The 14,525-nt window shown below is 37.9% G+C and overlaps 1 protein-coding gene and 1 long non-coding RNA gene across 2 annotated transcripts; one reads left to right on the forward strand and one right to left on the reverse strand.

Annotated features, from left to right (window-relative positions):
• Positions 1 to 3,412: 3,412 nt before the first annotated feature.
• IL21 (interleukin 21) lies at positions 3,413 to 12,183 on the reverse strand. The gene is made up of 5 exons (XM_033215180.1): positions 11,791 to 12,183; positions 11,648 to 11,683; positions 6,444 to 6,599; positions 3,636 to 3,713; positions 3,413 to 3,545 (listed from the first exon to the last, which is right to left on the reverse strand). The coding sequence occupies exons 1-5, from the start codon at positions 11,956 to 11,958 to the stop codon at positions 3,495 to 3,497; spliced, it is 489 nt and encodes a 162-aa protein (XP_033071071.1). The 5' UTR covers positions 11,959 to 12,183; the 3' UTR covers positions 3,413 to 3,494.
• Positions 10,701 to 14,175, forward strand: LOC117085869. The gene is made up of 3 exons (XR_004438107.1): positions 10,701 to 11,113; positions 11,815 to 12,018; positions 12,142 to 14,175. It is a non-coding gene; the product is annotated as an uncharacterized LOC117085869 (long non-coding RNA).
• Positions 14,176 to 14,525: the final 350 nt, after the last annotated feature.

The raw sequence follows: 14,525 nt of genomic DNA on the forward strand, positions 1-14,525 counted from the left end.
CTCCAAAAGTGAGGGGCTGGAGCCAATGTCTGAAGCTGGATTCAGGCACCAAGGATAAGAAAGCCAGCTAGAATGTTTGCAGGCAGCTACTCAAGAAGAGTGAGGAGGGCAGGGGATGGTGTGTGGTGCTTGGCCTGTAGTTCAAAGGACTGATAAGATGCTGGTTCTGTGAGGGAGGGAGGAAAACTAATAAATTGAGAGAATGGCTAGGAGTTAGGGCCTAGTTTCAGAGTCTCAGGACAGACACAGTAGAAGTAGGGCAGTTTGAGAGCTAAAAAACTAGCAGCTGATTGTTTTATATTTACATATATAAATCTTTACATAGATTTCTGAGAAAAAGGGGTCCCAGGTGATAAAGTCTGGGACATAGTCACGGCAATAGACCACAGGATGGAGTTAAAAGATAACAGGTGCTCAGAACTGAGGAGGCTAAGGTTCTGAGATACTGCAATGCTGGTGGAATTTTCCCCATGGGCACTGAAGTCACCCAGATGATGGCAGACGTTGGATTTGAAAGAAAGAACATCCTCAGTCCCCAATGAACATGGAGGAGTGGCCAAAAAATGACAATCATTAGTAAGAAGAGGACAGAAAAAGCTAGATAGGATAAACTTGAATGCAGGAGAGAATTTTGTGCAAGAGTATAGGTGCAGTGGTGGCAGTGGGCATTGGGAAGTATCTCTAACTCCTCTTGAATGTGCCATACATTAGGAAGGGCTGCAAAGGAGGTGATATCCTTGAGGCAGAGACAGGATCCATTTCAGTGAGAACAGGTGAGAAGAGAAGATCATCTTTACCATGTACATGTAAAAACTATATGCTCCCAGAGACTAAGGATAATGTTTTATTTTCAGTCAAGACTATTGAATTAAGGGTTTCCAGGGAATCACAAAAGACGGTTGTACTGAGCGGGTAGTATTTAATATGATCAGGTCTTAAATAAGAAGCCACAAACGTGAACATTTAAAATCAAATATATAATAAATAATTATTAAGTTATAAACTACATAGTTCATATTAGCTAAATTCTCAGATGCATATGTAAATACAACAGAGCAATAATATAGAATAATAATGCTACAATTTTATATAAGTGTCCCAAGAAGACACTTTGAACTAAAATAATAAAGATCATGATTAATTTTTCCTGAACTCTCATGACCTATAGTAATGTTTCCTTCTCTCCCTTCCTTCCTTCCTTTTTTATCTTGGAACATTTCCCTTGCTCCTGCAGTGAGTGTTGCTACAAATGTTACTGAAATAATATTGAGCAACTGAATATCAGACTCAGTAGAAAATTTTACTCAGAAGTATGATCAGATGTTCCTGTAAGAATACCCAGAACTTTAGAGATTCATAGACATTTAAAGCTTTAAAAAAAGAAAGAATAGACGTTAGAGATGGAGTCCAGCACTCTTATTCTACTGATAAGGAAATGGAAACCCAAATAGTTTAAACAGTGACCACAATTTCATAGTCAACAAAATTTCAGGTCTCCTGTATTACTGTCCGTAGGTGAACAGTTATATTTATGGGTTATCTTTATATTCCTTTTAAGAACTGGCAGTCTTGAACATAGAACAGTGAAGATGGAGCTGTTCAAGTCTCACTGCTTCATCTTGTTTATTCCAGTGCATTGCCTTTCCTGGAGTGCTGGTGGGTTTAACTCTGGTTAAACACCAGAGTTTATCTGGGTGTTTAAACTCTGTTTAATGAAGGCTGTTAGCCAAACCCTCACTAAATTATTTTTACTTTTAAGATAGAGACCCTGATCGAAATAATCGGAACAGAAAATTTTAACAATAAACATGCCAAAAGAAATACATTATTTTAAATATAAAATACAATATCAAAGGAGTTAATAGCTATAAATTCAGAAACAAGAAATACAGATTCCATCTTTCTCACTATCTTTGCGCCTGTTTCCACCTTTTATCACAACAACCTGGGCTGGCCTATTTGAAACTGAGGTACATTTTAGATATATATTATCATCATCAGGCACATAATTCCTTTGTAATACATATTCTAAAATGTTAAAACGGAGTACCTTGTTTCTGATAAAATTTTTTTTTTCTTTTTTCTGAGTCTACTTGCTGATGATAAAACATTTCATTGAGATTTAATTAAATAATTCTCAATATATCTTTTAGAACTGTAGGTTAAGTCTGTATTTGTTTTAAGCACATAATTTTTCTTCTCAGAGCATAAAGCATTTCTCTTCCCACATCCTCTTGCACACTCACAACTATTTTAACAATAAGAGATTCTCAAATAGCTTATACCATTCTAGCGAACATTTTATTTTTCTAGAGTTTTTAACTTCATGTTTAAACAGGCTGTGCTGGAGTTGATATGAAATGGCAGCTAGAGTAGGTTGCTTGCTTTTACCACCCATGTTTGAAAGATTGGAATGCTTATGCGAAAGTCTGTTTTCAACTTGGAGAGGAGTCCTGGCCTCTTGGTTTGTCTCCTGATTTTTAAATCATATAGGTTATTGAATTTGTCTTATCCAAAGTATAGTAACTATAAGTGTCCAAAATGTTAAACATGTTTTAAAATTTTGTCAAAGCAGAAGTTTCATTTTAAAAAGAAGGAAGAAAAGAAGGAAGAAAGAAGGAGACAAATATTTGGAGTTATTAGCTCGCTTATAATATGATCATTATAACAGTTTGAGAAGAGAGCTACAATACTTTTAAAACTATGTTTTGTTCCAGAAGACAACCTGGTATATGTCCCTCTATAGGTTTAAATTGCCATTTCCACAAGTTTAAAATGTTAGCTTATAAGGGGACTGGGGACTGGAGGAAGGTAATATTAAATCCACTTCTTAATACTCTATTGCCACTGACTAAGAGTCTATTCCATAAATACATTCATAACTATAGTATTTAAATATTTGTATAAACCCCAATAAAGAAGTAAGACTTTTATAGCCATCTGGTATCCCCCAGTGCATAAATAAAGTACATATTTATATGTTAGACATTCTGAGATTTAAAAAAATATTCAGATATAAGTTTTTAAACATTCAGTTTTCATTTCCTTAAAAGAATAAAAATGTCAGCTTTTCATTTTGCTTTTATATGTTTTGCTTCTATGCTTCTATATTTTCAGCTGGAATGAAGGTATATATGTTTTAAGTTATGATCATAAGAGACCTCATTCTGGTGGTAATCAAGCTCAAGGTTAATATAAAATCAATAAATGTCAAAACTATATTTTTGATTAAAAATTTTAACCTTCTCCTTCAACCAAGAAATGTCAAAGTTGAGCAGTGAAATAAAGTAAAAACTTCAGAAGTCATAGAAATCAATAACATAGGAAATCAGACTATTGTATAGTGATTATGGAGAAATAATCCTGACTTTTCACACTTATGAGTTTTTTTTCCCATCCCTAATATATTGTACTCCTCCACTTGGAATACAAAGAAATGAGTTTCACTACTATATTAGAGTATGTAACATAGTGTCCAGCTGCAAGTTAGATCCTCAGGAATCTTCACTTCCATGTGTTCTAGAAGACAGATGCTGATGAATCATCTGTGGAAACAGTATACCATGAGTAACTAAGAAGCAAATCTGGATAGGTAAAGATAAAGCAGAAAATCAAATGAAACTTAAGGTAGATACCTTTTGGAGAAGTGATTTGAATCTTTCTAGGAATTCTTTGGGTGGTTTTTTCTCATAAGAAGCACATGAAGGGCATGTCTAGAAATCAATGAAAAAGTAACAGTCTTCTTTAATTTTTTTTCTTAATAAAATGCTTCTTAAAAAGTTTTTTATTAAAAACATAAATTATGTTCACTGAAAAAATTTGAGAAGTACATAAAACTGTTTGGAAAGTAACAATGGAAAAAGTCCTTGTAATCCCATTCCCAGAGATAGGAATCCCACTGCAATGTTTCAATGTATATTCTCTCTGTGTTTTTGGTATTTTTAATTATTATTATGCATTTACATTATTTATACCAGTTGGTGATTTGCTTTTTTTTTTTACACTTAACATATCACAGGCATTTCCTAAGTGTTAAATAGTCTTCAGAAATATGACATGTAGTGGTTATTCTGTATTCCAACATAGAGTGGAACTATTACTATTTTTGGACCCATAGGTTGCATCTAACTTTTTTTTTTTTTTTTTTGGACAGTCTCGCTCTGTTGCCCAGGCTGGAGTGCAGTGGCGTGATCTCCACTCACTGCAACCTCCACCTCCTGGGTTCAAGCAATTATCCTGCCTCAGCCTCCCAAGTAGCTGGGATTACAGGCACGCACGACTATGCCTGGCTAATAGTAGACACAGGCTTTCACCATGTTGGCCAGGCTGGCCTCAACTCCTGATCTCAGGTGATCCGCCTGCCTCAGCCTCCCAAAGTGCTGGCAATACAGGCGTAAGTCACCACACCTAGCCATATCTAACTTTTTACTTTTGTCTACATTACTCCAAAGAACATCTCTGTAAATAATTTTTCATATATATCTTTGCTTATTTGATATATTCCTAGAAGTAGAATTACTAAATAAAAGGGATAAAAAATTTTAAGGCTTTGATGTAGAGTTTTACCTCTTTTTACTTGGAGCATTCTTATTATTATAGGGTATTGTTTAAAATGTTTAATTGGAAAAAAACAAGATTTCCTTGTTTTAACTCACATGTATGTGATTACTAGGGAGATTGAATAGTTTTTCATATATGTATTGCTCACTTGCATTTTTAAAAAAAGCTTTCTTAGTTTATGCTGTTTGTCTTTATTCCTATTTAGATACCACACACCAAGCCATTGTGTGGTAGTTAGCATCTGAATGCCAGTGCGATGTTGTAGTGAGAGCATTTCACTAAAAGGTAGTAGATATACAGTCTAATTCTTATCATTCTGACACTATGTATGGAACTTGGGGCTAGTGACTTAACTCCTTGGTAGATCTCACTTTCCTCATCTATGAGATGAGCATACTTAACTGGAGAGTTCTGAGTTTAGCTCCAAAGCTATCACTTCATGAGTTCCAAAAATATGTTCAGCTGCTTTCTTTCTGAGGAAAGATTTACAGGGACATTTTTCACATGGTCACCAGGCCAAGCAATCAAAGGAAATAAGAATCATTTTGATAATGTAATTAAGATTTCGTTTGAATCACATGTGGAATTTTTTGGAGGAGAAAGAACTAATTTTAAAAATTTGAGGCTGGGCGCGATGGCTCACACGTGTAATCCTAGCACTTTGGGAGGCCGAGGTGGGCAGATGACTTGAGGTCAGGAGTTTGAGACCAACCTGACCAACATGGTGAAACCCAGTCTCTACTAAAAATACAAAAATTAGCCAGGCGTGGTGGTGTGCACCTGTGGTCCCAGCTACTCGGGAGGCTGAGGCAGGAGAATCGCTTGAACTGGGAGGCAGAAGCTGCAGTGAGCCAAGACCTTGCCACTGCATTCCAGCCTGGGTGAAAGACTGGGACTCCGTCTCAAAAAAAAAAAAAAAAAAAAAAAAATTGAGAGTAATTTATTTTATGTGTTTTCCCACTGGCTTTGATTAATCTTTGAATTACTCATGTTCTTGAGTATCTGCATTGCTCATGAGTTGGCATATACAAGAGGATCTCAGAGCTCCAAAAAGCTAGGGACTGTTAAAATTCCCCAGCCAAGTAATGAGGCCTGCCTATTTCAATTCAATACTGACTCTGCTAATGTACAGGATGGTAATATGATTTAAGAGAGGAGGCAAAGTTTAAGATTTGCCCGAGTCTCTTGTAGGCTCTTTTCTTCTTAGAAAGCTAGGATCTAGCTCCTGTTAATAAGAATACTGTGACCATATGAGAGGAAATATTCCTTAACTCCAGAATCACAATTGGATTCTCTGCCTAATGACTTCCTCACCTTGAGAAACTATATTAACATATTCCAGCTACCAAGGACTACTAGGAAATTATAATTGGGTTTCTGAATACTTTCAAGTCTGTGGACTTAAAAGAGTGACCCTACTTCTTAAAATGCACCATGTATAGGCCAGGCGCGGTGGCTCATGCCTGTAATCCCAGCACTTTGGGGGGCTGAGGTGGGCAGATCACAAGGTCAGGAGATTGAGACCATCCTGGCTAACACGGTGAAACCCCATCTCTACTAAAAATACAAAAACAAAATTAGCTGGGCGTTGTGGCGGGCACCTGTAGTCCCAGCTACTCGGGAGGCTGAGGTGGGAGGAGAATGGCGTGAAACCAGGAGGTGGAGCTTGCGGTGAGCAGAGATCACACCACTGCACTCCAGCCTGGGCGACAGAGCAAGACTCTGTCTCAAAAAAAAAAAAAAAAAAAAATGCACCACGTATAATAAGGCATAGGTAAGGAAGACACCAGCAGCTCTGGCTACAGGTGTGCATGTGTGTTTATGCAATGCAAGATATATAGTTTATAAGTACAAATAAGATAGATGACAAATGACAATCTTACTAGTCTGTGTTTCTGTCTTCTCTCTGCACCTGTGGAAGGTGATTTCCTCTTCAGCTTTTTAATTGATAAATTGATTATCCTTTCATTGTTTCCTGTATTGGCTGACTTTAGTTGGGCCTTCTGAAAACAGGAAAAAGCTGACCACTCACAGTTTGTCTGAAAGATAAACAATTTGCATATATGTTAACAAATATTATTCAGAAAGTAAAAGATAGCTTTCCCAATCCTCTGTTTCTGTCTCTTCTGCAATGTCGTGCATTACATCATTTCAACAGATGAGTGAAGTATGATTTCACCTCCTACTTAATCTTTGGAATGGGAAAAAGGGATAATCCCCTGCCTCACAGATAAGAGAGAAAGGAGCCTCACTTCTTCACAATGCTTTATTCCTGATGCTATACAGAGGACCATTTTGACATCTGGGTGGTGGACAAGACCTTTGTGTTTTGTAAGGGAGAGTTAGTTCGGTTTAGGAACACATTTGCTGAATTATGAGGCTCTAAAACTTACACTGTGACTAGTGGCAGCTTTGGGTGAATTATGTTATAGTCTGATGAAGAATATTTTTCATTTGTTTGCGGTTTCTATAATGTATCTATCATGACATGTCTTGAGCAGCATTTTATTCTGTACAGCGCCAGGCATAGTGTCTTGCCAGTTAATGTCAACATACATTTGTGAAGTTAACAGATGAAGAAAATGAATTAAAGCCCCTCCTTTGGGGAAAGGAAATGGGTACCTACCTCTGATAGCATATTTTACATCTAAAATTCAATATGCTTGCATAGATCAAACATGACTTTTCTAAAACCCTTTTCATACTCCCAGCTCAGTTAGGGTAGGATTCTGCCTGAATCAAGCAGTTGAGGGACAGTTTGAGGCTTGCCCAACCAATGAGAGGGAAGGTAATTTCTTAGAAGGTAAGAATAGGGTCTCAGAGAATGGAGGAGTGTATAAAATAAGCATCAAACACTTATCTCTTGATTTGGAAAAATAACTAATGACTAACAAGCCAAAAGCTTAGCAATCAAACTGGAAAGGAAATGGAATTTACTGGAAGAACCAAATATATACTGACTTGTTGAAAAATGTTAATGCTGATCCAAAAGCTTATATCCAGGTTACTTGTATCCAACTTACTTTTTTCTTTCAGCAAACATGTGTATGTGATGCTATTTTCCCCCTGAAGTTGCTATATTTTCATTTCACTAATGCATATGGAAGCTACTACTTTATAACCAGAAGCCTCAATCCCTTCCAGTCCCTACAAAGGCAGGCCTATAAGTAACAATATTACCTGAATCTTCTTATGGACAATCAGCTGAACACAGCATCTGGCCTGCTTTGCATTTTCCAACCCATATGCTTACCCAATATGAATGTTGATTAATAACATGCATCTCTAAGACACAAACCTATCAGGTTTGCTTTGCATATATAGCCACAAGCTGAGAAGCAGCTTATCTGGTTTCCTTATATCAAGGCAGATTGCCTCTCATAAGGGCAAGGTGGTGTCCTTTCCATATGTTTGCCAAAATGCTTATTTAATAGAAACTATTTATAAATGTTCAATATAGCACTTTTTTTTCCTTGAAAACCACACGTTCATGTTTGTTGAAGTTTTTTCTTTTCTCTTCTTTTTGACCACAACCGGCTTAACTTACTGGAAAAAATAATATTCATATTTAAAGAGGTAAATTTTCCAGCTGAAACTGAAAATACTGACTGCTTCATCCGTGATGATCTGAAAAACCAGCATTTCTCACAGAGGCTCATTTTGCTGAGTTAACATTTACATGTGTATGCTGAAAGAAAATTAGGTTCCAAAGAAGTAGAGGGGCCCTGCCAGCCAGATGAACTCCCTTGAGATAATATTGCCAGGAATGGTCAGTACCAGTACTCAAAGCACTGAAATTGTAAAACTACAATTTCAGTTGTAAAAACAACTGCAAATCTTTTCTGAAAGCCTTTGAATGGCACCTGGACACTGACGCCCGTATTGATGGGGCTGTGCTTCCTCTCCCACCCTTCCTTGTTTACTTGTGTTAACAGACAATGGTGTTTTGTTTTCTTTTGCTCTGCAAGCAGCAGAGCTGTGTCTGGCAATATGTGGTCCAGGATAAATAACTGCTGGAATTGGCTTTATATGCACATCAAAGGCCACCTCAAAAGAGGAAAAGAAGTGGAGAGCTGTCTCCACTAAACTGCCTTAAGGATGTATTGAGGAGAGTGAAAAGATTAACCTTGATTTAGGCAGCCTCAGGTGCCCTATCACTCAGGCGTCTACAGGATGCCCAAGTCCATATTTAGCACTGTCTAGAAGCATAAACATTGCTTTCCTTTGCTATGCCTTGGTGACAACAGACTCCAAAGGCAAGGCTTTGTTTCCCTCATGCTTTAACATGTGAGAACATGAGGAGTTTTCTGCTCCTACATTAGTTTTGCAGACTAGAAGGAGTGGTAGTGAAGTCAAAAGCAAGAATTAACAAACCATTCCTCTTCAGCTGAAGAACAAGTCAAGTGCTCCTTTTGCCAGGAGCAACACTTGTCTTTGTTGTTTTGCAATTGAATTTTTGAAACTTTTTGCCTCCTTAGGGTTTTTTTTTTGTTTCTTTTGTAGAAACAGGATGTCTCACTATTTTGCCCAGGTTGTTCTCAAACTCTTGACCTCAAGCAATCCTCCAACCTTGGCTTCCCAAAGGGATTACAGGCATTGGGATTATAGGCAGGAGCCACATCACCCAGCTGAGGCCTATTTTTACATTTTTTTTTCTTCTGCAAAGAAAGCCCTGGCCATTCCCCCTAAGGAGTCTTGCTAATTGGGCAAGGCTACCTTTGTACTGGCTGGGTACGGTGGCTCACGCCTGTCATCCCAGCACTTTGGGGGGCTAAGGCAGGTGGATCATGAGGTCAAGAGATTGAGACCATCCTGGCCAACATGGTGAAACCCTGTCTCTATTAAAAAATACAAAAATTAGCTGGGCATGGTGGCGTGCGACTACAGTCCCAGCTACTCGGGAGGCTGAGGCAGGAGAATCGCTTCAACCTGGGAGGCGGAGGTTGCAGCGAGCTGAGATAGCGCCACTGCACTCCAGCCTGGCAACAGGGCGAGACTCCATCTAAAAAAAAAAAAAAAAATGATTACCTTTGTCCTACACACAAACTAGGTTTATATCAGGGTTTCTCAATGGTGATACCACTGACATTTGGGGCTAGTTAATTCTTTGTTGTCAGGGCTGTTTTGTGCATTCTAGAATGTTTAGTACCTGCCTTCTACCTACTAGATGCCAGTAGCACCCCCATTTCTACCTCCACGTGTGACAACCAGAAATTTTTCCAGTCAATGCCAAATGTTTTCTGGGGTACAGAAATCACCACCAGTTGAGAGCCACTGGTTATGTGATTAGACAGAAAGAAAGAGAGAAAAAGAAAGATGCCTCCCCAGGCCAATTAGAAATGTTAGATAATTATTATATGCATAAAACATTAGATGGTTTTATTTTCATTACACTGTTTTTTTTTTTTTTTTTTTTGAGACCGAGTCTGGCTCTGTCGCCCAGGCTGGAGTGCAGTGGCGCGATCTCGGCTCACTGCAAGCTCCGCCTCCTGGGTTCACGCCATTCTCCTGCCTCAGCCTCCCGAATAGCTGGGACTACAAGCGCCCACCACCACGCCTGGCTAATTTTTTGTATTTTTAGTAGACATAGGGTTTCACCGTGTTAAAATCTCTTACAGACCCTGCTTTGAAGCTAGCTTGATATAATGCTGATGTGACGTTGAACGCTTTCTTTCTTCCTGAGTTTGCCTACTAGTATAGCTTAAAGATCCAAGTTACACTATTACTCACTTGTATCATAGCCAGTATTGCTTTATCAGATTATCAGATAGATATAGTATCACTGAGACAAAATCCTCTCATTATGATGTAAGATAAAAAAAATCTTTCATTAAAAACGCATCTAAAGGAAGTACCCATTGGATGAACTCAGGTTAGAAGGTGGAATGTCTTTCCTATTTCTTATTTTGCATGTTACAGACTACAGCCAGGAAACTCTGGAAGGGACTCTAACCATAACAGTTAAACAAGGTGCATGAGATGCTAGAAATGCATGTTTTGATAATTAGGCACATTGATTAAGAAGTATTTTCAGTTATTGGAAAAGTCTTTCCAATAAGCTGAATGTGCTACTTTCATTTTAGATGCTGCTTATTAGAAAAGGACCTAGTAAATGAGAGTGGTTGGGTTCAGAGCTAGAGAGTGAATTTTAGAGAAAAGCAATAGTTGTGACTCATTCACTTTCTAAACTTTTACACATAGTCATTTACGATAATTGTTTTCTTTGCAATGTATCTTCTTCAGTCTCCCCCTTTGTAGTGTCCTAATTACTGGTAGCACTTTTAGTTATTCTAATTTATGCAATTAAAGGTCTGTGACAATGAAAACATTTCCCCAATTGCATTTATACTCTCAGGGTACCAGACCAGAAGATCAGATCGTAGCAGTTGCTAGAGAAAAAGATCAGCGGACAGCACTCTTGAACTACATGCCAAGCCTGTCCTTCCTGGAACTCTAATGGATTTAAATGGCTTAAGAGATGGGATGAATTGTTGAAAATGGTTCTTTCAAAAGACCTCATGGAAGGCCAAAGACAAGACTCACTGAAGCCAAGGTATATGTGAATTATATTCTAAAGGACAGCTTTGATTTCCACACCACCATTTCTCCATGCTGTCCCTGTAATCTAATTCTTTCTTTCTTTCATTTTTAAGTTTGTTATTAAAAGGTTAATTCTGCTTCCTGTTGTATGTATCTATGTTTCTTAAGTAGGATAACAAAGAGGGCTCAAAAGCTTTCATGCCCAAGGGCTCTTAAAGAGTAACTAGCTGTGTATTGTTCAGAAACTGATCAGAGTATAGATTTCATTTCTAGTTTTGTTATTCTGTCTCAGCAATACTACTTAGGAGTACTCTTAGAGATTCTTGAAGATAAACATAGTTTATGAGGAATATAATATATCATTTTTTAGTTGGTTTTTGGTAAATCAATGAATTTAACCAAAATATAAATAAATATTTCATCAATTATTAGAACGCTAAGTTCATTAAAATTCAGTATACTCCTATATAATCATGTTAATGCCTTTCTTATTAGATTTTAAAATTATGTCAAATGTATTTTCAGAAATAAATTCAATTGGTCTTACCTCTACATCTTCTGGAGCTGGCAGAAATTCAGGGTCCTAGAGCAAAAGAAAATTTGTTCTGAGTTATTTTTGTAAGCCAAACCCTCCTTTTATATTAATTGAAAAGTATGATTTAGATTTTGTTGTGACAAGTATAGTCTTACCAAGTCATTCACATAATTTTTCAGCTGATCAACAATATCTATAAGTTGACGCATTCTAATCATGTGGCGATCTTGACTTTGGGAGCTTGATTTGTGGACCAGTGTCCCCAAGAAGATGACCATCAGACAGATGACTATCCTCTCCATGTTGCCAGGACTGGATCTCATAAGTACCAACAGTAGAGCTAGACGTTGGTCTCGTTTTCACTTCAGCTTGACTGAGAACAGGTTGTCAGTTAAGCTACCTATTTATTCATCCTTCAGGGAGAGGTAAAGCCCTCCCATTGCAGCCTGGAAATCTTTGTAAAATGGATGAATGTGAGTAACTCTTTTTTCTTTTCCACTGGCTAGGTATACGTGTGCATGTGCTAATGTGTGGGGGCAGGGATTGATGGAGTCAACGAAATGTGCCCCATCTGCATCTTTGACAGGAAAAAGAGAGAATGGGTGAATTCCAATTTCAGCATGAATCAAGAAGTATGTATAATAAACAGTAGGTACTACAAGACTTCAAAAAAGTAAACAAAAACACTTTGATCTCTTTTTCTCGGCCTCCCCTGGCATCTTACCTGTTCTCTCTGACAGTCATAAGAGCACTTCAATAATGAGTAAAATGGCAACATGTGCTTTCATGCAGGACTTTTTCTTATGGTAATAACTATGTCTTTTGACTAAAATCATCCAGTATTCCATCATAAAAGTAGGAGGAGAGGCTACCTTTTAGGAAATTTTAAATAAAGAGGTATTTTCCAAATTAGCAAGAATATTTTAGGTTCTTACCAAGTTTCAAGGGTTTAAAATAGAATTTGCTTCCAACTGTTCACCAAAGCATCTTTAACCATTTATTTTGGCTTCTGACAAGTTATTTAACAATCTGATTTATTAATATCACAAATGATTCTAAGGGACTCGATGGAAAATCTATCCTTCCCAATCAAGATCTCACTCTACCATCATTTAAAAAATTATCTGATGTCCATCTCTTCTGTATAATGCATTAATTAAATGAGTGAAACTTGCTAATGCTCATTCTTGTGCGAACCAAAAAATATTTCCAAACAGCAAAATAAAATATACCCATAAATGATTCGTTTTCTCTTAGGGTTGTATTACTTATTTCTATTAGATATTATTTCCTCTGGATATAAGCAACACATTTCTAACTGCATCTGTGACCAGGTAGAGATTAATTAAAGACCCAAAGTCCAGAAATGGTTTTATCATCCTCCTTTCTTCTGCTTCTCTTGTCCCTGAGACTCTTAACGCATTTGAGAAAGTTGAATATAATATTCTAGCTAGAAAGTCATGTACCATATAAGACCATAGGACTTATAAATAAAACTCTTGACTATAGGTTTTATTCATTCATTCATTTCATTACATACTTTAGAATACCATACTTTATTCTAGACTGTTAGTTAGCCAACATAAATTGGAGTTTTGACTTGATTTGCTCTGAAGTTGACTGCAATCTTTTTATTATGGAATATCTATTCAAGAGTATACAGGTTTGGCCTTACACAGTAGACAAGAGTTCATACAACATGATCAAGAATTCCTCCCTATAATAGTTAAATTCTATATGACAGGATTCTGTGCAAACTTATGAATGCATGTAGACTAAGGGTTGCCCCTTGGTGCCTCCACATTGCCTGTATGGTCTTTGTACATGCACTCCTTATCCACCTAAGCAGATGTGCATCTCCTTGAAGACACTAACCACAGTGGTTAGGAGGTCAGTTTCTAAAGCTTGAGTTCAAATCCAGGTCCTAACAATTAATAGCACATATGATCCTATGTGTGTAATTGCAAAAGGAAGCTAAGTACAGAATCTAATCATAGGGTTGTGATAAGGCTTAAATGAGACATTTCAAGTAAAAGGGCTAAGTACAGCACATGATAACATCCCAGGAGGTTTGCTTGCTGATCGTGGATGAGGGTGAAGGGGAGAACTTAAAGAAGCCTAGGGAGGCTAAACTGATGAGAGAAGGAAGAGAATGGACAGGTCAGTGTTCAGCCAAAATACACGTGTGTGGCCGTACTGGTGGTTTAAAAAAAAAAAAAGTCAAATATCTTTCGTACTGCCTAGAGAGAACCATTGCTCCTGGCCCTGGAGTGCCTCACCACTATGTTAGACACCCCAGTCCCTCCTTGAGACATCCTAGCCCTCTCCATAATTCATCTACCAGTACATCTTACATAAGATACCAGTACACCAGTACATACCAGTACACCAATACATAAGAGTCTTGCTCCAGCACTATGACCAGAGGCCTTTCTGAAAGTCAGAATTTCTGCCTTAAGTGGCACATCAGTTGTTAAGCATTTTTGGATATCATCTCTGGTGTGACAGACTTACCAATGCCCGAAAGACATCCATGGCATAATCCCTGGAACCTGTGAAAATATACCTCACATGACAAAGGGGACTTTGCAGATGTGAATAAATTAAAGATTTTTTACATGGTAAGATTATCCTGGATTATCCTGTGGGCCCAATGCAATCACAGGAGCCTTTATCAGAGGAAGGCAGGAGAGTCAAAGAAGGAACTGTTGTTTCAGGGCCGGGCGCGGTGGCTCAAGCCTGTAATCCCAGCACTTTGGGAGGCCGAGACGGGTGGATCACGAGGTCAGGAGATCGAGACCATCCTGGCTAACACGGTGAAACCCCGTCTATACTAAAAAATACAAAAAAGCTAGCCGGGCGAGGTGGTGGGCGCCTGTAGTCCCAGCTA

This window comes from Trachypithecus francoisi, unplaced genomic scaffold, assembly GCF_009764315.1.
Source record: "Trachypithecus francoisi isolate TF-2019V2 unplaced genomic scaffold, Tfra_2.0 Lachesis_group1, whole genome shotgun sequence".
NCBI lineage: Eukaryota > Metazoa > Chordata > Mammalia > Primates > Cercopithecidae > Trachypithecus > Trachypithecus francoisi.

Excerpts from the sequence above, each read along its gene's own strand:
- IL21 (XM_033215180.1), bottom strand. The coding sequence starts at position 11,958 with ATGAGATCCAGTCCTGGCAACATGGAGAGGATAGTCATCTGTCTGATG. Across the intron at positions 11,684-11,790 it reads AAAATTATGTGAATGACTTG|GACCCTGAATTTCTGCCAGC; the intron begins GTAAGACTATAC and ends CTTTTGCTCTAG. Across the intron at positions 6,600-11,647 it reads CAGCTCCAGAAGATGTAGAG|ACAAACTGTGAGTGGTCAGC; the intron begins GTAAGACCAATT and ends TTTATCTTTCAG.